The sequence below is a fragment of the Labrus mixtus genome, chromosome 8 (genome assembly GCF_963584025.1).
Source record: "Labrus mixtus chromosome 8, fLabMix1.1, whole genome shotgun sequence".
NCBI lineage: Eukaryota > Metazoa > Chordata > Actinopteri > Labriformes > Labridae > Labrus > Labrus mixtus.
This window is the reverse complement of record NC_083619.1, coordinates 2,573,969-2,599,773: the sequence shown is the minus strand read 5'-3', so window position 1 is coordinate 2,599,773 and position 25,805 is coordinate 2,573,969. Positions and strand designations below refer to the sequence as shown.

The window sequence follows — 25,805 nt, the reverse complement described above, 5'->3', positions numbered from 1 at the left end:
AAATATTTAAATAGTAATAATAATACAACTTGGAGGATGTCTAGTGCTCTGGATTTTACTAAATTATTATTTTTTCCTGGGGTTGTTTTTGTTATAGTAGTCTATAAATGGCTGCCATATTGAGAAAAACATATTTATCCTTCCTCTCAGGGTAAATTCTATTTTTTCTAACTGCAAATGCTTCATTACATCATTGATTAAAGCTTGACAAACTGGAGGATTCTTTTGTTTCCAGTTCAGCAGAATGAATCTTCTTGCTAACAGTGTTACAAAGCATATCACATTCTTCTGGTTGTTTGATAAAGAGAGCTCCATAGCAGCTGACCCAACCCCAAACATTGTAAGAACTGGGTCTGGATTGATATGTTTCTGGAAAATCTCAGACAAACTTTGGAATATCTGGATCCAGTAGTTGGCGATGCTTGGACAAGTCCAGAACATATGTGCCAGTGAGGCCGGTACCTGTCCACAACGATCACAGAGTGGGTTTACAGCAGGGAACATTTTAAGTTTCAACTTTGATAGATGAAGCCTGTGTAAAATTTTGAATTGTCTCAGTCCATGTCTGGTACATACAGATGAAGAGTGCACACCATATTTAAAGTCTTTAAATCAGTCTCAGTTAACACTCCGCCCCAACTGAGCACCCACTTCTTTTCTCCTTCATTTGTTTGTCTTGTGTTTTTCATGTTTTATTACTTAGTTAACTGTCACAGACGACTTCCCCTCACTGCTCGAGATGAAGCATCCATCTTTTTTATTTATTTCTGATGCTGAAGGTTTATCATCTATTTGTCCATCTGCGTCTTGTTTTCACAACAAAAGGTGAAAATATGGCCTGCTACAATTTCATCACATTTCATTCATTAGATCAAAGCAGTTTCTGTCTATAATGGAGAAAAAGAGAAAGTGGGAGAACAGCCCATGGCTTAGAGGCTGAAACAGGTTTTTCCACGTTTTGTTTTTAGACGTATTTAAGAGCTCCACAGAGTCTAAACGATGTGGATGTAATGGACTTCCTGTTAAAACAGGAAGGGATAATTTCAAACTCCAGTCCAATGAATCATTTCCTCATCCTCTACACGGTGAGTTTTATTATTAAAAAAAGTCAGCTTCATTTTGATTACAGACTCACATGTGGACAAAGATGCTGCAGACGAGACGATCAAACCCGACTCCTAAAACGTCAGGACGATATTCAAAATGTTCATCAAAATAATAATGATGTGTGTGTAATAGACATGTACCTGTGTGTGTACACCAGGTGTGTGTGTGTGTGTGAGGACTTACCTGTGTGTAGTAAAGGTGTGTAATAGAGATGTACCTGTGTGTGTATACCAAGTGTGTGTGTGTGTGTGTGTGTGAGGACTTACCTGTGTGTATAACTCTTTGAAGGGGTTCTTACAGGAGAAGAAATCCAAGTCGATGTCCAAGATGTAGGGCTCAGTCTCACTCAGTATTGTAGATATTTTCTTCACAACATAACCGGTAGATCCTTCTTCATCATCATCTTCATCCTCAGCACCCAGGCCCGTCTCAGTGCTGCCCCCTGCTGGCTGCAGTGTGTCAGTACATGTGAGGAGGGACTCAGAGCAGCCGGCCTCCTCGCCGTCTGTTTTCTGTCTCTTCACAAACCGTCTCTGTGAGTCCACGTCTTTCTGTCCTAGAACATCAGAGACAACAGAAATGTAGAAATCTGTACATGAACGTTATCCAATACGAGTACTATGAGTCCATTCAGGAGCAGAATCTAAAGTTAGAAGGAGGACATACTGGCTGCTGCATTGTTGTCAGAGAAGCCAGCACTTCAACATAGCATGTTTCCTTAATGATCAGATAGTAAGATCACTTTATCATTTCACTCTCTACACATTTCACTGACTGGACCTTTAAACCTTTCAGGGACTGAACTCAGTGGTCATTAATAGGCACCCTAATGCGTGTGCACATTCCCACAGCAGAGCTCAACTAAAGAACTAAACGTTTCCTGTGTGTTGTTTATAAAATCTGCCTCTCCGTCTCCTTCCTTCACCACACACCTGTAACAGACCTGTGACCTGGTCTGACGGGGTTCACTTTGACCACGTCCAGTCGGAGAGGTTTGGAGTTCTCCAGCTGCTCCTCACACACATACAGACCATCACTCAGGAAGTAGTGATCAACGCTCGTCACCCTGCAAGACAAAGCACAGGGCAAACACTCACCGAGAGGTCACGACTGATAAAGAGCGGTGAGGTGGTGACGTCCTGGTCTCAGTGTGTTTCAAAGACAGCTTGATGATTACCGTCTCTTTATGGGAGTGTATGTGAAACCAGAGAGAAGGAATGAGAACAACCTCCCAGTTTCCACATTCAGGATATGAAAACTGAAAGTTAATAACGGATGATTATAAGCACAAAGAGTTCAACGATGGGCAGCTCCGTTGAGAAATGTGGCTTCAGCGACACTCTGTGAACTCAATCAGCAGAGTCAAATACACCAACAAGAATCCTTCATTCCAGAGAGTGTCTGCTTGAAATCCATGCAAGAATCTGTCCCGCTGTGAAACTGGACACACCTGAGGGATTTTTGCCTTTTAAATCGAGAAGTTAATTGTGTGTTTTGTTAGCAAAAGCAGCGTGACGTCAATATAGCTTCTTATTCTGTATTATTTAAGTTGTTGCTAGTTCTGCTTTATTTCCTTGTTAATTGTTTAGCACCAATACACCAAGTCAAATTCCTTGTATGTGTAAATGTACATGGCAATAAACCCTGATTCTGATTCTGATATAGAGGTGGGCGATATGGAAAAAATCATTATTTTATCACGATTTTTACTGAACTTAAGACTATTTTGCAAGTTACTGACCAGTTCAACCAAACTTATTTCCCTGTATAATGTTTTTAAATGCACAAAAACTATGCTGACAAGTTTAATCTATTTGAAAAACATCTTTGTAGGAGGTCTGGAGGTCTCTCACCCAGAACATCTTTAGCAACAGAAATGTCTTTCCCTCGATTTGATCAATATTTATGCACAATTTGAAGGTTTTCCTGACCACTTTGAAATGATGATTTAGTTATGTGTCCTCTTTTTATGTTCATCAGGAACATTTTCACACAGTGATGCATTCATTTAAAAACATGTAGACTTTGAGTTCTTGTGTTTCTGTTCTATTTTAGTCCTGCAGAGTTCCTCCAGCTGTAGTTTCATACAGGCTCTGCAGTCTTTGTTGTTTTTATGACATCATTGGACTAACTTTAGTTTAGTTTATATATAATCAAACATAATACAGAATGTGTTCATTCTGTGACACATGATCAAAGTAAGTTTTACTGACAGAAGAGTTTAATTCATAGAGGGGACGGGACATTGTTGATTGACAGTCACCATGGTTACTCACTCTCACCTGCCTGCTGCACACAACGGGTAACGTTGTTTAGCGTAATCCCTCTAGGTTCAGTTATCACAACAGGTGAGCTTCAGGTGGAGAAGCTTGATAATAACTTTTAAAAACTGTGAGAGAGCAGAAAACACAGACAGCAACATTTTAAACACCGGGGTTATATCTCTCATCAGTGTCTGTCTGAGCTCCTCTCTGTCTGTCTCTGACTGTTAACGTCTCTCCGGCTCGTTTAGAGTTCGTTGTGTCGCTATCCGAGATGTAAACTTAACTGTGCAAACTATGCAGATAAGTTAACTGTTGCTCAAGCCGTGTCGGTTTGGAAAAATATCAGAACAGTTGAATATAACCAGGATGGAGTTGTTTGTTTTCTCCGCTGCGGGGGAGACGCGTCTGTGTCGGAGCATAAACTGCAGCATGATAGAATAAACACATAAGCCCGGTTCTACAATCTCTCTGCTTTGGCAGATCATCAGCACTTTAAAATCCTTCACGATCTAAGATCGTTATATCGCCCACCACTACGTCAATACTGGGGCTCTTGCTGCTGACTACTACAGCGCAGACTCTCAGTATGTCAGCGGCCTTCAAGGGGATATCCTGGCCTCATCCTGTTAAAGGGAGGGGGGGGGGGTAGAGGCATGCTGTCTATTACAGACTGTTCTGTGTGTGTGTGTGTCTCACCTGATGGTGGTGGTGGAGGAGTCTCTTCCCACAGACATCCTGTGCTCCCCCTCCCTGATCTGCTGGGCCCAGTACGGATGGAGCCAGGCCACACAGGACACGTGACCAGCGTACACCATGGGCATGATCCAGTTCTCTATACTCAACTCACTGACAAACAAACACACATGCAGTGAAGAGTCAAACACACTGCGCCTGTCCCAGCAGACAATATGTCACATTCTGATTATTCATTTAGCAAGAATCTAATATTTCAATATAAAGTGGATTTGTTGATCACAGGTTTGGAAAGGGCTTCCTCCTGCTTGTTTATGTTTCGCTCAGAGGCTCAAACTTTTTTCATGTTTTTTTTTCCACATGAACTCCTCCCTCTCCAACCATTAGCCCTGCCCACCGCATGGGGGGAATAGAGATGGCCCCGCCCACTCAGGGACGCCGGTTCAAGCTGCATAATGACGAGTGTCGATGCAAGTGAAGGAGAACCAGCGGTAAAACATAGAACAACCAAATTAACTTTTAGATGCATATCATTACTTTTCAGATGTTTATCCGCACTCGTCTGCCGCTGCCTCACAGAACCCTGAGAGTGAAACAGGAAGGGGAGGGGCGGGGGAGCTGAAGGATGAAGGAGGTGTGTCTGAAGAGAGCATTGTTTTGGTCTGAAAGTCTCACAGTCAGTCTTTAAACCCTGCACAGAAACATGTCACCGCCCTGGTATTCTCTCACTAATAAAAGGGGAGTCCTGGAGTTAAACCTGGGCCTGTTTTTTACATGATTTGGGCGCACAAAACATTTTGGAGATGCTCCAGATAATACAAAGGGGGCATCTGTAAAGGCTGTAATGTCTCTATAATCATTTGAGGCATTTACAGATGATAAAAGTATGTTGTTGTTTTGACTGACAACTTTACAGAAAGGATCCCAGCAGAGACAGATCTCCTTCATTACTGTCCACCACGGAGTACAAGTCCTTTAGAGCTTTAAATGGTTTGGTATGCTCCAATTGGTCTGAAAAAAAATCTAATAGTCACTTTATTGGGGGGGGGGGGGGGGGGGGGGGGGACGCCGGATGGCATAGCGGTTACATTGCACGCGCTATTTATGGAGGCTATAGTCCTCGTCCCAGCAGCCGAGGGTTCAAACTGACCTCACCTAGAGCAGGGCGATATATCGAGTTTTTAAGATATATAGATATATTTTCAATCCAGATAAAGGGTAAGACAATATCGTTAATATGGATATAGTTCATGTTGCATTAAAATAGCGTTATATACGTCTTCTGTAGAGCTGCCAGTTCACCTATTTCTCATGTCACTGTCTCTCCTTCACCCTGCTCCTCTCTCTCTCTCTCTCTGAGCCAAACTCAACAAACTAAATGGATAACAAAACCCACAACTGTGTTTATTTTGTTATGCAGAAAATGAATTAATTTCACAAACAGGTAGTTTGTTTTCATGTACATGTTGAACTTGTGCAACTGACTGTATATATATCGAGTATCGCCATTCAGTGAAAAAATATTGAGATATTAATTTTGGTCCATATCGCCCAGCCCTAACCTCAGCCCTCTGCTGCATGTCACCAACCCCCCCCCCCCACTCTCTCCTCCCAACATGTCCTGTCTCTCTTCAGCTGTCCTTTCTAGTTAATGCACAAAGCATGTGGAAAAAGAGCTTGTTATGATCGTAACATTTAAGAGCTGAGTGTGACAGACCATCAGGGTCACACTACCTGAAGAGTTTGTCCTTATCAAACACGGTGTCTGCACACATGTTGACAGGGATGAGCAGGTCTGGGTGGGAGTCCAGGTGGACCATCTTTATGTTCTTCAGCGGGAGGTGTCTGGTAGCGATGGCTCGATAAATGTGACACACCACCTGAAACACGTGACGACACGTCTCTTTAATGTGTTGTAGGAACACACGTAGAGCCTTACTGTGAACTCTGAGAGAGACACTGTGAGTTAACTTACATCGTGGTGGTCCTCCACGACCCACACCGGGAGCTCTGAGTAGAGTCTCTTCAGCGGCACGCAGCTCATCTTACCGGAAGAGCAACGGACCGAAATGTTCCGCGGGTTCAGTCTGAAGGCTCGTTAACGTGACGTCATCGTATCTCCCGGTCCAGCATGCACCGTAAACCTGTTTAATCAGAAATAGTTTGAAATGTAACTTTACACCCGGCAGAAACAGCTGACAACCAGAGGCACCGGAAGTTAGTCCAGCTTTGTTTTTATGTCCGGGCAGAAACAAGAGTGAAGAGAGAAACAAACGTTCCTAGTCTTCTTGTTTTCGGTGTTTTCTAACAGGAGGCAAAAAAACGTTTTGGTGAGAACTAACACATTTGGATAATTTGCATGATGAAAACAGATAATAACAACTTAATTCTCTCTCTAATTAGTTTCGTTCTAAAATAGTCAATTACACTTGTCCAGAATTGTCCAGAACATGTAAAATATCAATAGGCCTACGGTGTCAAAGAGGTGACTTGAACATGATTTCTTTTTGTTTTCTTTTACATATGCAAGCCTTCTATTACAGGTATCTGTTTGATCAATTGCGCCGCGTGCGTTTTAGTAACTTGCACACATGTTTTAAGTACAATGCATGCCTTTTATAAAACAGGTGGGCAAAAATACTAATGGTAAATGGACTTGAGCTTGTAAAGCGCTTTTCTAGTCTTCCGACTACTCAGAGCTCTTTTACACTACAGGTCACACCTACACATTCACACACTGATGGTAGTATCATCCATCAGAAGTAACTAATCCCATTCATACACCACCACTGAAGCAGGGGGAGCAATTCAGGGTTAAGTGTCTTACCCAAGGACACATCGGACATGTTGCCAAGCTGGGGATCGAACCCTCGACCTTCCGGTCACAGTGACATGTGTGAATTACTAAATCAATCACAAACAAATGTTTTTGCCTGAGAAAAAAAAAGATAATAACAACTTGATTCTCTCTCATAGTTTTGTTCTAAAATAGTAGCACTTGTCCAGAATTACATGTAAAATATCAAGTAGGCTACGGAACACGCTTTGACATTACAAGTAGCCATGCACCACATGCATTTTAGTAACTTACATGCACGCTCTAAGTCCAATGCATGCCCCTTATAAAAACGGGTTTGCAAAAATCACCCTATGATACGACTGAAATGTGTGAATTTCGAAATCACGCACATGTTTTAATTATAGCAGCAATATGTAACTTGGACGCCTAGTGTTTAAAATGGGTACTGCAGTCTAAATTCAGAACATTGTAGAGAGCTGTCCCTGAAGCTTCAGTGTTTATCCAGCTCTGCATGGGTCTGTAAACCTTTCTGCGTTCTAACCTCTCTCCATTTTTCAAAAACATCTCCAATATTGATCTCTTTCTCTTCAGTCAGATAATTCTCCTACTAACTTAGAATATCAGCCAAAACAAGAGAAAAGTCATAAAATAACTGTTTAAAGGTTTCTACCTCTGAAGAACAGAAGATCCACATCAGATGATCCTTTCTTGTTTGTGAAATCAGTAACGGTGTACTCGACAGTGAACGTTGCAGGAGCTCTTTGAGACCAGTTTTCAAGGACCTTTGAAGCAATAGCGATAGTTAAAAAGCTGCTTTACTTCACCTGCTCACTAACAAACAGCAGACAGACACAAGCAGAGACGAGCTGATGAAAGATGAAACCAGCTTGGCCTCATTTGAAAAAATGTTTAACAAGAAAAGTTTCATCAATATGCAACCGAATTAAGAGCTCAGCTCTCAGTTACTTATTTATCAAACGTATGAAGGAATCAAAGCAGCACGCTGTAGCAGAACTCTGAATCCTCAAATAAATAATGAAACAACAAAAATGTTCAGATCAATGCTTCAAGTTTGTTCTAGTATTATGACCTAAAGTTGTAATAACATTCAAATGCTGACACACTTATATTTTCAGAGATATTAAAAGGATTGTGAATTAAATGAAAGCACATTATCTCACTGCTGTGTTGGTCTTGTAACTGCAGCACATTAAGCACAACACCTTTTATCTACATAACTATTTGGTCTCTACTAAAGGCTAAATTTAAATGTTTAATTGAAAACACACAAAGTTTATCTTTGAATGTTAATGTTTATGAAATGCTTTTCTGAAAAAGATTTCTTGATCTGCCAAAGCATCAGATCAGGGTTTTAAAATAATGGTCATTTTTGTAAAAAAAAACCATAATAAGACAAGTCAGAGTTTTATTCTTCAGAAAATGTTATATTGTACTTGTGATGCGGCTGGGTGTTTCAGATGTGATCACTGCCTTTGTCCCTTTGGTGTCTTTAATCAAAAACACAGCACAGCATCTAGCAACGGTTGTCAAAAAACAGCTCCGTCTGCTCTTCTGTTGAACATCTGTATTAATCTCTCATTCCACTGCAGCTCCCCCCAGTGGCTCTGCAGGGAACTACACATCAGTGACTTATAAAAAGCAAACACAAAAGACAATATGACAGAAATGTTTCTATATGGAAACACGGAGGATAGACTTGGCTCAGGGCGGCTGTGGCTCAGTCATCGTCTCCCAGCAGGAAGGTCGAGGGTTCGATCCCCAGCTCCTGCAGCCACATGTCAGATGTGTCCTTGGGCAAGACACTTAACCCCAAAGTGATCCCACTGCTTTGTCGTTGGCATTTCTGCCTATTTAAAGGAAGTTTTTCTTTAAGTTTTTTTTAGAGTACTTGCTCGTAGAGAATTTTTTTTTTCTATGATATAAAAAAAATGTGCATTGTGTAATAAGATTGTTATACTACAATAATGATATTTAAAGTGATCAGGCCTGCTCGTGGTACCTACAGTCTCTAAATGTTCTATTACTACTGATGCACAATATCATCAGAATCACAACCTCAGACTTCCTCTTTTACATTTGTGAATTTGCCCCCTGCAGGCAAAAAAAAGACGATTGAAAAGCTATCTTGTCTATTCCATCCCTCACACACGTTCACATGTAGAAACATTGTCCTCTCCTTTGTGAGCTGCAGCAGTGTAATGCAGCGATCCTGTACGTCTGTGATGGGATGTGAGACAGTCTGCTCATATATCCTCACTTTGATCTCCTGGCCTTTGAGAGTGCCAAGGCGCTTTGATCCTGCTTCCTTTGGACCGCAGCCCATCGGAGATGACAGCAGGAGAGATGAGTGCTGGTAGCAGCAGTGAGAGAACGGGCTGAATGTGAGCGAGGAAGAAAGACGGAGAAGGAGAAAAGATTAAAAAAGTACAGTTTGGTTCAGGTAGGGGGGGAGACAGAAGACGAACAAAACACAGCAGGAGGTTTTCTGCAGAGTACTGAGAGCAAATGGAAAAGACAGAAAAACGAGCTGCACCCTTCATGCAGAGGTCTCCTGCATTAAGAGACTTCCGTTGACATCTGCTTGAAAGGATCAATTCACCATCTGTGGTCGGTTAAATTCTGTTTTTTGTCATCCTCATATAGTTTTAAAAACACGATGTTGACAAATCTTTAATGGCAACATAATGACAGTTCACCAACATCACAGGATAAACTCTGGTTAAAGATGATGTCAGAAACTATTACAGAGATTATCAGATAAGAGTTGAGGTTTGGAGGTGAGTCAGTCTCAAAAAGGTCGAGACTATCATCCCATCGAGATCTAACACCAGTTCTTTGATGCATTTTTTAGCTGATTACTCATTACACATTACTCTCAAGTTTTTAATTATGATTTTTTCAACAGAGAACATAAAGCACAAAGTCAAATCACACAAGGTGCTGGTGGAGCGTGAAAGGATGAGTCCTGACACACAAACACAAATACACACAGACACACAGACACACACACACACACACACACACACACACACACGCACACACACGCACACACACGCACGCACACACACACACACGCACACACGCACACACACACACACACGCACACACACACACGCACACACACACACACAGAGACACACACACACACACAGAGACACACACACACACACAGACACACACGCACATGCACACAGATTTTAGCATTTTATCATCTTACATAATAATCATTTACTTACCAACACAATGTAAACATTATGATAAAGCACGCTTTATTAAGATGCATCAATATGTACTTCACTTTACTTATTCTTAGTCTTCATCTTTTCTTTTCATGTTTCATTTTGTCTAGAGCCATTACAAGTGAGAGTCGAGGATAATTAAAAGTTAGTGCCAGTTAACAAAAAACATATATGAGTTATAAGAACATGTAGTGTGTTCTTAACAAGGTTCTTCTACAAAACAAACACGTTAAGCACACACACAACTTCCTGAGAGCCTTCTTCTCAGAACTGATATCATAGGTGACGTGAAGATTAAGACATGCATTTCCTGATAAAGACAATTAGCTGGTATTTGGTGTCGTTATCGTCGCATCTTCTTTTTATATAAGTACCAAAAATTCACAACTTTCAACCTAATTTTATAATCGAGGACATGACTTCATTTTATTTTGAATACAACATGCGGCCCTTGTAAAGAGAACAGGTGCTATTAACTGGATGACCCCTCCCCCTTCCTTGCTTGACCAATGGTTACAAAAAATCAAACATTATGTACACAATGGAACAAATGACGGCCCAGCTACAACTGAGACTGCCTGTTTTCAAAAGGAGAAGGATAGCAGTTACTGACACCTCACTTAGGACTGTTCTCATTTGTAACTGTTAATTGCCTTTTATTTTGAAAAAGTGGCAATAGAAATATAAAAAATAATAAAGAGAACAGGTTATAGCTAAGACAATGCATTCTTAAAGGGATGCTTCACCCGTTGAAACATGAATCTGTATTGACATTGGGTCATATATGTAGTAGAAATGTGAAATACATTTTGAAGTTGGTGCCTTCTTGGTCGAGAAAAGGCAGAAAGTGTCTTTTTGCTCATGTTCAAGGTTCAAGGTTCAAGGTTGTCTTTATTATCCCTGCGAGAGAGCAATTTGTTTTGCAGTCAGCAGTCAAACACATACATACATACAGCCCGCAATCAGCACACAACATAAAATGGACAATAAATAAATAGAGTAGTTAAGAGACAGATGGAAAAAGAGGCAACACAGTCAGTTGTTTAAAAAGGTGATGGCAGCAGGAACAAATTAGTTTCTCATCCTCGTTGTCCTGCATGCTGGCAGACTGAATCTGAGGCCTGAAGGCAGCAACTTAAAATCTTTGGATGGACGGAGCGCCGTCTGCCCCCTGTTCCTGTTCCAGCGGAGCGCCGTCCGCCCCCTGTTCCTGTTCCAGCGGAGCGCCGTCCACCCCCTGTTCCTGTTCCAGCAGAGCGCCGTCTGCCTACAGTTCCAGCAGGGCGCTGTCTGCCCCCTTTGCGTGCTGAGCGACTCCGGCCCCCTGTACCTGCTGAGCTCTGTCGGCACCCAGTGCCTGATGAGAGACTCCAGGCCCCTGTTTCTGAGTGGGATGTTCATCCTGGGTCTCCATTGGCGGTCCATCTGACTCCTGGTTCCCCCTCGGTGGTCCGGTCGACACCTAGTTCCCCCTCGGCGGTCTGGCAGCCTCCTGGCTCCGCCTCTGCGGTCCTGCCGCCTCCTGTGTCTGCATGGGAGATTCTGCCCACTCCTGTGTCTGTGTCTGAGGCCCTGCTGAATCCGGCGCCCTCGTTGGAGATCTTGCTCCTGACTCCTGCACCCTCAGTGAAGGTCCTGCTGACTCCGCCTACTTGAAAAAGAAATCCGAACACAAACCTAACTTCCTTCTCTAAAAATGATCAAAAAGAAAACTACATGGGTGGCACAAACCAGACTTGGTGATTACCTACAGGGGAACAAATCAAAAAGGGAGTGAGGTCTCAGGCTGCCGGCCATGTAACAATAGCATACTGATTGAACAAGTTAATATACAAATATCAAAAATAAACATGAGAATGGGGGCTGCCAGTGTCCATAAACATGCTTGACATTACTACGGGCTCCACACACGACACTTAGAAAAAATAAACTAATTCTAGCACAGCTACTTCTGCTAGTTCTCAAATGTAGAGAAGGTATCGGCTTTTCTTATTGCAAACAGTTTCTGCTTGTGTTGCAGTTTCTTCCTCCCACACTATACACATAATCATGCCTGACTCTTTTCTCACTTCCTTAGAAGAGGTGTGTTATATTATCAGTGACCAAGTGTGAGCCATCACTTATCTGAATCACTTTAGACAGTATGGCTGCAGAGAAACATCAGACATTGGTACTGGGACTCATTCAGGTGAGATCTGCCTTGTTAAAGTGTCTCATGTGCAGAGCCAGTTTGTGTCCTGTTCATCATTTTACAGATAAACAAGGTCTTACAAGTCGAAGTGAAAACTTCTCTTGAACTAACTGTTTTTTACTGACTACACAAGGAAGTAGCTTATTTCCTTATTAGTGAAATCTTTACTAATGTATAACAAGATGTCCACGTTTGTCATTTGAGAACAGGATGCTGCTGCTCTTCTGATATAGACTAAATAACAACTTTATTCTTTTATTCTTTAAAGACTTTAAGGGTTCTCCTTTCCACAGTTTCATGCAGGCTGGTCTCAAACTCGTTTTTTATTTTTTTTTTAACGTGGCCCTAATCCTCCGTTGTATATTAACAAATTCAAATTATTAATATTTTTCTCTCTTAATATAATCACACATTGTTTCTTTTCCCCCAAACCAACATAACCCACTGAGATGTATTTTTAGAAATGTTTTAATTTTCCAGGAAATGACAACAGCTGAGGTGTGAAGAAGAGTTTTGTGGTTATCTTTGAAACTTTGAAGAGTTAAATGATCTAATGACATTGATGAATTAGATGCAGAATCAGGGCAGTGGAGGATTATTCAAGACCCATTTATTTACTTTAATTAGCAGATCGTGATATTGGAATGTCTGAAAAAACACTGTTGAGTGACGCTATGTTTGATTGGCTATGGTTGTTGCTTAACTGAAGGTAACACTGTGTTTGGCTGAAATTCTAAATATAAATATTAAAACATTTCAACAACTGAGAAAATCTGAAATAATGAACAAACAAACTAACTTTTTTGACTTTGACTCAGTGTGACTGAACTTGTATTTGACTTCAGGAAATCAAAGATCTGGTGCTTTCCTACAGTTCAATTCATATCTGTGAAAATGATCTTGACTTGAGTAAAGTCTCCATGATGAAAGCCCCATGTTAAACGTATTCAGCAGTCCTGACCAATGAATCATCCTCTTTGATGTCACACTGCCTGTATCCAAATCAAAAGGGATCATTTAAAACATAGAAATTATCATAAAAAATTGCCTGACTAAACTATTTAACAATCATCAGCTTTTACACTTGCAGAAAAAACACATGGTAAATGACTCCCTGTTTAATTTCTTTTATTAGTGCTGGTCATTGCTTCATTTATGTCACCGTGCAAAACATTTATTAAAAACTCCCTATGTCTTGATCTCTTTAACTCTAGGTTTCAATCTGAAGAATGACAGGAAACTACAATAACTTCACCCACTGGAATGGCAGTTATGAATACTTCGACTATGAGTATATACAAAAATTACATTTCATAATGCACGTGGTAACATGCATCATCATTAGTATCGGCCTTCCTCTGACGCTCATGGTCATCTGTGCTCTTTGCTTTCTGGTATGTACATTACATGACTTTATTCATTTGCTGTCTGTGCCATGTGTTTGTGGAACAGTCTCAGGATCAGAATCACATCAACAATCATTTTTTGAGAGGTAGACAGTTCTTACTGTGTTAAAACAGTGTGCATATATTGATGCCACATGAGGAGGATGATAAGAGCTAAAAGTCTGGGAGGTGTTCACTCAGCCAGGTTTCAGTGAAACACAGGGCAGTGGATCTGCTAAAGTCCGTATTTGTGCTGTCAGGAGCAGCAGCTCGTCCATCTTGTGTGCTACATAAGTAGCCAGGTAAATGGACTAGAGAGCAGAGCACAGTCTGAAGACTCTGCTGCCTCACAGTTTCATTGCTCCATCAGCGGCGTCTTCAGCAAATCCCTTAGAGATCTGCTGCCCCTCTATATGGATCAGGCTCAGGGGCAAGGATTCAGTTGAATTGGAGGGTGTGTCGTAAAGACTTGTGCAATTAATTTAGAAATGATTTAATAGATAATTGGTATTACATAGTGTTGCTTAAACTTTACAAAAATTGAGATTAGTTTTGCAGTTGCTCTTAAACTTGTTAATTATTGAGCCCACGTTTTATGAAGAAAAAAATATCAAGGAAATGGAAACATTGTATAAATATTTGTGTTCCTTTTCCTTAAACGATATCAATTGATCAACTTTGTTCTGTGGAATTACTCATTAGCTACTGTGTGTAGCGAACATAAAATACAGTACAAACATTCATGCTGTGCAGAGGATGAATCTAATAACTTTTGTGATCCCATGTTTTTTTTTAAAATTTGGACCTCATCATCAGGTCAAATTGTCCAATTTGGTTTATGACTGAAAACCAGTGAAACTAATGCTGTTATTATAAACTCCAGCTGTTCTTTGTATTTAATGCTACTACAAGAATAAAGCAGATTTTTGTGTGTTTACATGCTAAAATGAACTGGCCTAATAGTAAACAGTAGGCTAACCTTCATCACAATCTTTTTTATAGCACATGAAGATCACATTAGTGTTGTTTGTCATTTAAAGATTATTTTTGGGATTTTCATGCCTTTATTTTTTAGAGATAAGACAGTGGACAGAGTCAGAAATCAGGGAGAGAGAGAAAGAGTGGGGAACGACATGATGGGAAGCAGCCACAGGTCGGATTCAAACCCATGCTGCCTGCCTGGAGGACAACAGCCTCTGTTCATTGGACACACGCACTAAACACTTTACTACATGCGCCCCCGGATTTTGAACTTTTATCATAATTGAATGTTGTCACCAGAAAAGAGATTTTTAAAAAGTATAGCTGCATGTCTGCAGGTATACCTGTGTGTCAACTACAATGAGAGATGGATGAAAAACACATACATGTCTCTTACTGCAACAGCTGGGCAGAAGAAGGTTTTATTTTTGGGAGGAGGATGAGAACATGTTTACAACTGATTGTCTTATGTTTTTCTGCAGGTACGAAAGGATCATGTGGCTCCAATCTACGTCATCAACCTTCTCATTTCTGACCTCATTCAGCTCTGCTGCCTGCTCATTATGGAGATAAAACATGAATGAATAAGCATTACTTAACCATGATTAACCATTTATTAATCCTCTGAATAAGCATTACTAAACCATGATTAACCATTTATTAATGCTCTGAATAAGCATTACTTAACCATAATTAACCATTTATTAATGCTCTGAATAAGCATTACTAAACCATGATTAACCATTTATTAATGCTCTGAATGAGCCTTACTTAACCATGTTTAATCATTTATTAATGCTCTGAATGAGCCTTACTTAACCATGTTTAACCATTTATTAATGCTCTGAATGAGCCTTACTTAACCATAATTAACCATTTATTAATGCTCTGAATAAGCATTACTAAACCATGGTTAACCATTTATTAATGCTCTGAATAAGCCTTACTTAACCATTATTAACCATTTATTAATGCTCTGAATAAGCATTACTAAACCATGATTAACCATTTATTAATGCTCTGAATAAGCATTACTAAACCTTAAATAACCATTTATTAATGCTCTGAATAAGCCTTACTAAACCATGATTAACCATTTAATTAATGCTCTGAATAAGCCTTACTAAACCGTGATTAACCATTTATTAATGCTCTGAATAAGCATTACTAAACCATAAATAACCATTTATTAATGCTCTGAATAAGCCTTACTAAACCGTGATTAACCATTTATTAATGCTCTGAATAAGCATTACTAAACCATAAATAACCATTTATTAATGCTCTGAATAAGCCTTACTAAACCATGATTAACCATTTAATTAATGCTCTGAATAAGCCTTACTAAACCGTGATTAACCATTTATTAATGCTCTGAATAAGCATTACTAAACCATAAATAACCATTTATTAATGCTCTGAATAAGCCTTACTAAACCGTGATTAACCATTTATTAATGCTCTGAATAAGCATTACTAAACCATAAATAACCATGTATTAATGCTCTGAATAGCATTACTTAACCATAATTAACCATTTATTAATGCTCTGAATAAGCATTACTAAACCATAATTAACCATTTATTAATGCTCTGAATAAGCATTACTTAACCATGATTAACCATTTATTAATGCTCTGAATGAGCATTACTAAACCATAATTAACCATTTATTAATGCTCTGAATAAGCATTACTTAACCATGATGAACCATTTATTAATGCTCTGAAGAAGCATTACTTAAACATAATTAACCATTTATTAATGCTCTTTGTGACCCTTGTAAATTTGATTCACAGAGCCATTAAACTTCAGGGAAACATTAACAAATCGAATACAATCATCATGACAACCATCTGTTTTCCACACTTATTCAAAATGTAAAAAATATAGTGACTTTTTACTTCATGCTCAACATCCTTTATTTAGAAATGTAAGAATTTTAGCATTCTTTGAAAGGAATAGCAAATTGGAGATTTAACAATTTCACTGTGTTTCTTACTGACGTGCCCCTTGTATCTTATTTTGAAAACAACATTTTCAACTAAAAGTAAAGAGTCTCCAAGAGGAGTTAACCATATAGAACATGTTTTTGAATGATCTCTAAGATTAAGGACTAATTCACTTCAACATGAACACCAAAACAGAATACCTGCATAAGGTGGGTTTAAGAGAGGGTGAGGTGGGGTTCCTACAAGCGGTACCTATGCCTTGGGTCCTTAATTAATATTCCCAAAGGACCATCTTTGTGACAGTTTGCTAACCAGTAGGTCCACTCAAATAGTGAGAGATGATCTTTTAGCAGGGCCTCTGTCCAAGTCCCTCTTCATCGCCATGCCTTCTCCTTCTATAAGGCCACTGCTCTCTCCAGGTTGTGTGTGGCTGCCTGTCACTGGGTCAATAATCCACCAATGGTGGTTGATAGAAAAGTGTCTGTATACGTACACCTCTGTATGGTGATGGTGATTCTTGGATGTAAATGGTACAAAATGAGTGAACTTTGAGCTTCTGTTGAAGCGACTCTCACTTGTAATGGCTCTAGAGAAGATGAAACATGAAAAGAAAAGATTAAGACTAAGAATAAGTAAAGTGAAGTACATCTTGATGCCTCTTTGATAAAGCATGCTTTATCATAATGTTTCAATTTTGTTGGTAAGTAAATGATTATGTAAGATGCCAAAATGCAAAAATCTTCTGTGTGTGTGTGAGTGTGTGTGTGTGTGTGTGTGTGTGTGTGTGTCTGTGTCTGTGTGTGTGTGTGTGTGTGTGTGTGTGTGTGTGTGTGTGTGTGTGTGTGTGTGAGTGTGTGTGTGTGTGTGTGTGTGTGTGTGTGTGTGTGTGTGTGTGTGTGTGTCTGTGTGTGTGTGTGTGTGTGTGTGTGTGTGTGTGTGTGTCTGTGTGTGTGTCTGTGTGTGTGTGTGTGTGTGTCTGTGTCTGTGTGTGTGTGTGTGTGTGTGTGTGTGTGTGTGTGTGTGGGGGGGGGGGGGGGGGGGGTTCACACAAACTTATGATGCTGCATAGATAATTATTTTAAATGAATGAAAATGCATTAAACTTTACTTACCACCTATAATGACACGTTATGATAAAGCATGCTAACATAAGCCAGTTGGTGGGCATGGTTATATATATAATGAATGTCCATTAAGATAGCCAGTTAGGAAACTAAACTTACCCTGTTCTCCTGCAGATCTATCTGTGGACATTTTTCATCTTCACGGTCCGCTGCGTTTGAATTGGAGATGTTTGAGGTCTTGGCTCCATTTTGCCACATGTTGGGAGTGATAGCTTTCTGGTACAGTACATAGACATGGGTAGAGTCTGTGTTACATGAATGCATGTAACCCATAGACTGTAAATATTACCGTTGTAACCGCGCAATTTTTCCCAAGTGTTTCCGCTGTGTACTGTGATTGGCTAGTGAGACTGTGCGCTGATTGGCTAAAACACGTTTCCAAAACAGACATCTTCCGTGGCTGTGCTGCGTTGCAGGAGGGAAGCAGATATGCACACAGGCACAACTCGATGCAGTCTTTGGCTGTTAATACTTTACATGTAAGAAAGGTGATTTAGAACCTTCTGAGGTCGACGCTGTCATAAAATAGCACATGAAATAGTTGTATTTACATCAGTGGTTCTCAAACTTTTTAGACTGCATACCACCTCCGAAAATATTTGGCTCTCCAAGTACCACCATTATGGTAGATGTTAAAATACACTGTTGGTCTATTTCTACACACATTTTACACAGGAGGCAAATATATTCATAAAAAGAATATTATTTATTATTGACTGTTGGCAGCCACACTATAGGACTACTAAGGGTTAGCGCTAGAACTGACACTTAAACTCCACACAACTCTGACATTTGCCCAAATCAAAAAAAAAGTGCAGCACAATGAAAATGACAACTTCATACCAACAACCTGTTTGAGAATATTTAGTCTCCAGTGTTTCCCACACAGAGACGATACCTGGGCCCATGTATATTTCCAGCCTGTTCTTTCATAAAATTGCTGCATGCACGAGAGAGAGAGTGAGAAAGAGAAAGAGAAAGAGAGAGCGGGGGAGAGAGAAAGAGAGCGCGAGAGAGAGAACGCGCGAGAGAGTGCAGGCTCCGTGCAACCAGAGCCTCTGTATTATAAGGCTCTGCGTTCAACATAACAAAACTCCTTTTAAAAAAAATCCTTCTCGACTCCTGCGCACAGCAAAATAGAGCAGAATCACATCAGCTTCAGAGCAAGAGAGAGAGAGGGTGAGCGACTGTCCGTACACTCTTGTATATGCATCACAACGGAAGCATCTCCTGGCTCCGTTTTTAAAATGTTAATGTACAGCTGCTTGCCACCGATTCTGTGCTGAACTCCAATAAATAACAGAATATCTGTTAATGTAGACCTACAGCTGCTTTCTGTTGATTCAGTACTGACAGAGCCGGTCCTAATCATTTTGGTGCACTAGGCAAGATTTCAGCAGTTGCCCCTTAAATTGCAGCCAGTTTGACCACTAATCACAATATTCATACACTTAAAGAAACTGGCATACAGCTTTATATTTTACATAATTTCTTTATTTTAAAATAAAAAATATGTCTAAACAAACATGAATAGAATGGTAATAACACTAATATTTATTATAAATAAATACAGACCTACAGCATGCACAACTAACTCTTCAGAGAGGACTTCATGCACAAAATGCTCTTAGACATCAATACTCTAAAGGCAAGAGCTTAAAAACTATTAATGACAATAGGAGGAGGAAAATAAACACTTTAATCGACTAGGGTGGAAGCTAACTTAGTACACAAAGATGTCAATAAATATATAAGTAGGTTTTCTGTTCAATGAATGTACAGTGGAAATAACTAATGTTAACTCAAGCTACCGATTAGGAATTAGGAAACACTGATGTTACTATCATCCATCCATAACAAGCTAGCTTAACTACAACAGATAAATAACTGATCCATGCAGCACGTTACCTCTGTGTCTTTTTCATATTATTCCTCCTCTTCTTCTTTTTCGTCCCTGGGCTCCCGGGGGCTTTGGTTTTTTTACATAGCGATCGTTTATAAATGTACTATTAATTGGTACACTCATTGTCACTCACTTCTAATAAGTCGTCTGCCCTCCTCCTCCACAACGAGCAGGTAACGAGCAGATGGGTTGTGATGCGCCGGGTCAAGCAGGAGACAAGAAAATATAAATATGTGATGTAGCCTTGTTGTGTTTTCATGGCTTCTTTCTAATTACGTTACTAATTAATAGCATGAAAATTACATTAGATAAATAATATTTAGTGATATTTAAACACATTTTTCCTTCTATTTCTTCTTCTTATCTTCAACTTTTCCGACACTCATTTGGGGTGCTAACGTCGCCCCCTATAGAGGCTGGCGCCCCTAGCATACGCCTGTACTGCCTATGCCACGGGCTGGCCCTGAGAACTGAACTCCTATCAATAACGGAATATCAAGTGGAACTTTTCAAAACGCGAGGCGTACTCCTGGTGTTGTTTATGTCTGTGTGCGTTCGAGCATAAATTGAGCAGATTAAAGTTGTTTGTTGCAAAAACTAGATTAATTTAGAGGGGAAAAAACATTTGATATAAACACAACCCAATAGATACAAGACAGATAAGAGTACGACAAAAAAAAAAACACCACAGGGAGCCCGCGTACCACCTCCATAGTTTGAGAACCACTGATTTACATTATCAGCTTTTAAAATTGAACGTTACGACGTAGCAACTTCATTTAAAATCCACTTGCTTTGTTAGCGCAAGGCTATCCGGTGATAATCTGTGTATTTCTGCGACATCCAGAGGCTTCTCTACCTCACTGAGAAGATCAGTGTATAGTCAGTGAATATCCGGATCCGATAGTCGCCAAAATTTCAAGTGTCCATAATTATTTATGTATAAATCATTAGTGAAATGAAATATAGGGCTGCACGATATATTGTTTCAGCATCGTCATAGCGATGTGCGCATGTTCAATAGTCACATCGCAAGGACATGCGAAAGAAAAAAAAAATCCGTCTGGAGCCGAAAAATATATTTGAGCCTTTAAATGAAGTTTATATATCCTGTCTACGGCCATTCACATTACTAATAGATCTAAATGAGTATCCATTTATATATTTTACCACATTACATTCAACAACTCTCATAGTTAGAACACCTTCTCAGCACTCTGTCATCTCACCTGCTGTTATCAGGGTCGGGCAGAGCGACGTGCAGCGTGAGTGGTCGAGCGACTGAGAGAGAGAGAGTGGTTAATGTGAGCGGAGAGGAGCAGGGATTTATACAATCTGACAGTTTGCTTATAGTTAATATCACATAAGGGGTTATATTTAACACTTTCGGGGTTAAAGACAGCAGCTTCCAGATCTGTGTGTTCAACTTTGTCTTCAGTCAGAACAGGCTCTCAGTTTTGTTTTTGAGGTCTAAGTTTCGATCTTCTGATAACACATTTTATTGTTTATTTCACGTCCTCCTTCCCACGCCTTACGATTTCATGAGCTGCCATAAAACTTGAAACAGTCGTAGTTTAATGTCCAAGTAATCTGTTGCTTAAAGTTCGCTTTGCTTCCTGCAGAAATCGCCCTTTTTCTCTTTCCAAGGTGGATCATCTTCACAAAATGCATTGTGCTTGTTCTAGAAATGTCTTTAAACATTACTCTTCATTAATTCACATCTCTGGCAACTGATTACTCAAGCCTACAAAAAAGAAAAAACGCAGGAGGAGGACAAACTCTGTGAGGCATTGTGCGTCTGCTCAGCCTGTATGTGTGTGCTCGCTCCTGCTGTGTGTGGAGTTGTGTGTTGCAGGAAATATTATAGATCAATATCAATAATTAACGGATATCAACACGATTAAGACTCTTTGCAAATGCAAACAGCATTCACGGAGGCAGTGAGAGACAATCAGGTGAGAGTCTGTAATCATCATTTCAGGGAGAATTCAGCTGAACAGAGTGAAGCAGTAAACTTATATATCGCATGAAAGAAAAATATTGCAATGTCATTTTTTCCCAATATCGTGCAGCTCTAATGAAATAGTATAATTTCTGTTAAATCTCAGTCGGCATTCGCGGACGCCATCTGTTAGGCCTCTATCTGACATCCTTGAGGGATAGATATTCTGATTCCCCAGGTTGACGTGTAAACAATAGATGTATATTACATTGTTGCGCGTTACTCTGGTAACATGCTGTTAGTACGTATTTTCATGAATTCATTCATCTTGATCATTTTGTGGATATATCTTTGAATTGAGTAATTCTTCTTTTAGGTTTGTGAAGCTGTAATACATATGTGTAAGAGACCTCATAGCAGCAGAGTTATATTTGGATTGAAGAGTCTGTTGTGAGCTGAAAAAGGAAATGTGACTCTGAGACTGAAGAAATGTTTATGTCTGATATTTAAGAGTCAAGGTGATGTCTTCTTTCTAGCCTTTTAGAGATGAAACAAAGCAGCCAGGAATTTGTAGGCTGTACCTTCTAGTAGAATATAAGCAACACTGTGAAGATGAAGACTTTGTCACTTTGTCACTTTGCCCATGATGGCCAGCGATTGTGAGATCTTGGTCAGCATGGGTCAGCGATGGTCTGCACTTTGTCAGCCATGTGTGTTGTGTTTCTGTGTTGTCTGACCACGGCTGAATAAATCTAAGATGATCCACAGTCTGAACGATTTCATCATTGTCCATTTAATACAGAAACAACCCCCACCTAACAGACAGCCTTCTTACTGAAGGAGACCAGGCAAAAAAATGAAGGGAAAATATGTCTTAGATCTCAGGGGGTTGATTATTTTATTGATGTAATTTTATGTTTAATTTCCTGACTGTTGGTGCAACCTTTCTTTTCATGTTTCCTTTTTGTCTAGAGCCATTACAAGTGAGAGTCACTTCAACAGAAGTTCAAAGTTCACTCATTTTGTGCCATTTGGGCCTACAGAGGTGTACGGACCAATTATGGATACAGACACTTTTATTATCTATGCAGCATCATAAGTTTGTGTGAACCCACACACACACACACACACACACACACACACACACACACACACACACACACACACACACACACGCGCGCACACACACACACACACACACACACACAAACACACACACGCACACACACACACACACACACACACACACACACACACACACACACACACACACACACACACACAGACACTTGCGCGCACACACAGGTGAGCACACTCTCACCAGTGGAGGTCTGGGTGTGTGTGGTTGTCTGACGGACACACACAATAATAAAAAGTCTGTAAGAAGCATCAGAAAATAAAGTAGTCTGCTTAGTTGACTTCAGACTTTTCTGGGCATGTCTCTCTCTCTCTGCCGTTACTCTGCGCTGTCAGCATGCTGCATTCAGGGGTGCTCAGACAATGAGAGATGCATTCAGGTGCGCTCAGAAACGGGAGTTGCAGGTACAAAAACTAAGCTGGACAGACCGTTACAAGTTGAAATAATTGTTCAGTTGTTACATTGACTGCTGTCATTAAAAGAAACACATGAACACCATTATTCCTTTAAGTATCTGTGGCGCTGTCCGACTCATCCTGTCTGAAGATCTGACCTGTGTGAGACGAGGAGAGAGACAGCAGCTTCCTGATAATCCAGAGAGGTTTGATTTTTACGAGTCTGTCCTGGGCTCTGAGGGCTTTAACTCAAGGACTCACAGCTGGGACGTCCAGGTTGGAGACAGTACATTCTGGTTTCTGGGTATGTTAGCAGAGTCTGTACAGAGGAAGGGGCTTGCCGTCAGAACTGTAGCTTGTACCCGTGGGTTAAGGTGGTAACCACCCAGGGGTCTGCATGTGCAGCCCAATATCCGAGCTGCTGGTGGGAAAAGTACCCGACAGCCGGCCCCGTAACCTCAGTCTCGGTTCCCCTGGCCTCTAGAGGCCCTGGAGGGGCGGCGGATAAGGTGGCCTGTAGGACGAGTGGGCAGTGCCACGAAAGTCCCTGGCACGAAAGTCCCTGGCACGAAAGTCCCTGGCACGAAAGTCCCTGGCCGGCCTCTGTGTGGGATGCGGAGGCCCATGCCAGCCAGTGGAGTGAGTCTATGGTGGTGGGTGGGCTCGAGGGGCAGTTGAGGGGCCCCTAGGCCTGCTTGGAGGAGGCATGCTTCTGCTCAGACTCGAAAGCTGCTGCCTAGTCTGCCGAGCTTGAACGGTTTGCTCCAGTGCCTCCAGTGCAGCTGACCCAAACAGCTCCCCTGGTGCCACCGGAACGCTCCTGAAGGTCCGCCTACATGCCTCCGTCAGGGGTGACTGTGCGAGCCATACCTGGCGGCGAGTTTGAACCAGGAAGGACATCATCCTTCCAAGTTCCCTTGACATTAGGGCAAAAGCCTGCAATGATGCATCACTGAGGCTGATGGAGGAAGCCTCGACTCCGCCCACCTGCAGGGAAGCAGAGAGGGCAAACATGAGGTGAGCCAGGGAGTTGCCAATACGGCCAGCACACGCTCCGGCATTATAAGCCCTGGTGAGAAGGTCATCTATGACGCGACACTGGGGTCGAGGGCACCTGACAGCAGGCCACAGTGCCTCCTCAGGAGACACAATGAGGGATGCGATGGTAGGCTAAACAGCCGGCATCCGATCAAGGCCAACTCTTGCCGCCTCATGCATGGCAGCCAGGGCTCGACCGTCAGCTGAGAAACGGGAGTGAGCCCCAGTATCTCTCCAACAGGTATGTAACTCCCTCAGGTATTCCTCTGAGGGGGGAACAGCAAACGCGGTGGAGGCCTGCCTGCGCCTGTTGAGGTATTTCCAGCTGCAGGCGATCCAGGGCCATACGTATGGTGGCCTGCATGGAGCTGTCCCCACCCTCACTGAATGAGCTCTGAGTTGAGGAATGGGAGGTTAGGGAGGCTCAGAGGTTAGGGAGGCACTGTCCCCCTCATCGTCACGGAAATGAGAGGCTGAAGCTGCCAGGGAGCATCCTCCGGGACCAGCACAGGCATGGGTGGAATGGCCACCTCTGCATGCTCCGAGTTTGAGGTCTCTGACTGACGAGCTTGGAAGAGGGACCTCATCTCTGCCAGTTCAGCTGACAGTTGATCCACTTCAGAAGAAAGCTTAAGTTTCGTCTTCGCTTTCTTCTTGAAGGGGGCAGCTGCAGCAGCGGGAGCAGCCTGTCGTCTTGAACGCCTAGGTTGGGCTGGAGGCAACTGGACTGATTCAGGGAGGTCACCCTCGCCTACTGAGGGCCCAACCTGTACCAATCTCGCAGCCCTCAGTGCTCGAGGCATGTAACTGCAGTTCATGCATGGGCTTTCCAAAAGACCCTCCCTCAGGTGGTCAGGACCAAGTCACATCGGGCAGAGGTCATGGCCATCATCAGCCTGAAGAGAAACTCCACAGGCAGCACAATAATGACACTCGTCCATTGTGGCAGATGCTACCGTAAGCTGAGAGAAGAGTGCTTAAAGGCCGCCTGCACAGCAGAGGTGGGAGTGACTAGCTGTCACTACAGTGATTTGCTACGGTTCGGATGCGACCGTGAACTAGACCAACAAAACTGTAAGCTGAGGGAAGGGGCCGCGGACGCCGCCTACAACAGCAAAGGTTTGAGTGACTGCTCCGTTTAACGTTAAATTGCAGTCAGCCCAAGCACGGATGCTACAGGCAATTTAGCATCACACCATAAACTGGGAGAGGGGGCGTGAACGATGCCTTCCCCAGCAGAGACTTGAAAGTAACTAATGGTAGCCTATAACCAGTTAGCTGCCGCTAACCAAACAATTTCGGCGCTGTAAGCCGGGGGAAGAGGGCGCGTACGCCGCCTATATCAGCAGAGGTTGCAATAATTAGACACAACAAAAGTAATGTCCCCGTTCACTCAGCGCTTTAGAAACCACAGCTGACTAGGGTAATAATACAGAGTTACAGAATAAACAAAGTAGGCTACCCACCGGTACCGGGAGCAGGAAGCGCAACACTGCCTTCACCGTCAAGGATTGTAAACACAAACTTAAACTTTGGCTAATTAGCTTCAGCGAAACACAGCCACTAATTTGCCAGGAAAGTTCAATAAAACGAAACACGTACCTTACGTCCGTAGAGGGGCGTGAGAGGCCA

At 41.6% G+C, this 25,805-nt stretch overlaps 1 protein-coding gene across 1 annotated transcript in view; it reads right to left on the bottom strand.

The window, feature by feature from the left end:
- Positions 1-6,304, bottom strand: part of c8h5orf22 (chromosome 8 C5orf22 homolog) — a 10,749-nt gene extending 4,445 nt beyond the window's left edge. Inside the window, exons 1-5 of the mRNA XM_061043782.1 lie at positions 6,040-6,304; positions 5,799-5,944; positions 4,068-4,217; positions 2,040-2,173; positions 1,374-1,663 (exon numbers count right to left, since the gene is read on the bottom strand). Coding sequence (XP_060899765.1) covers positions 1,374-1,663; positions 2,040-2,173; positions 4,068-4,217; positions 5,799-5,944; positions 6,040-6,108 — 789 coding nt within the window. The 5' untranslated portion in view covers positions 6,109-6,304. The remainder of the gene's footprint in view (positions 1-1,373; positions 1,664-2,039; positions 2,174-4,067; positions 4,218-5,798; positions 5,945-6,039) is intronic.
- Positions 6,305-25,805: the final 19,501 nt, after the last annotated feature.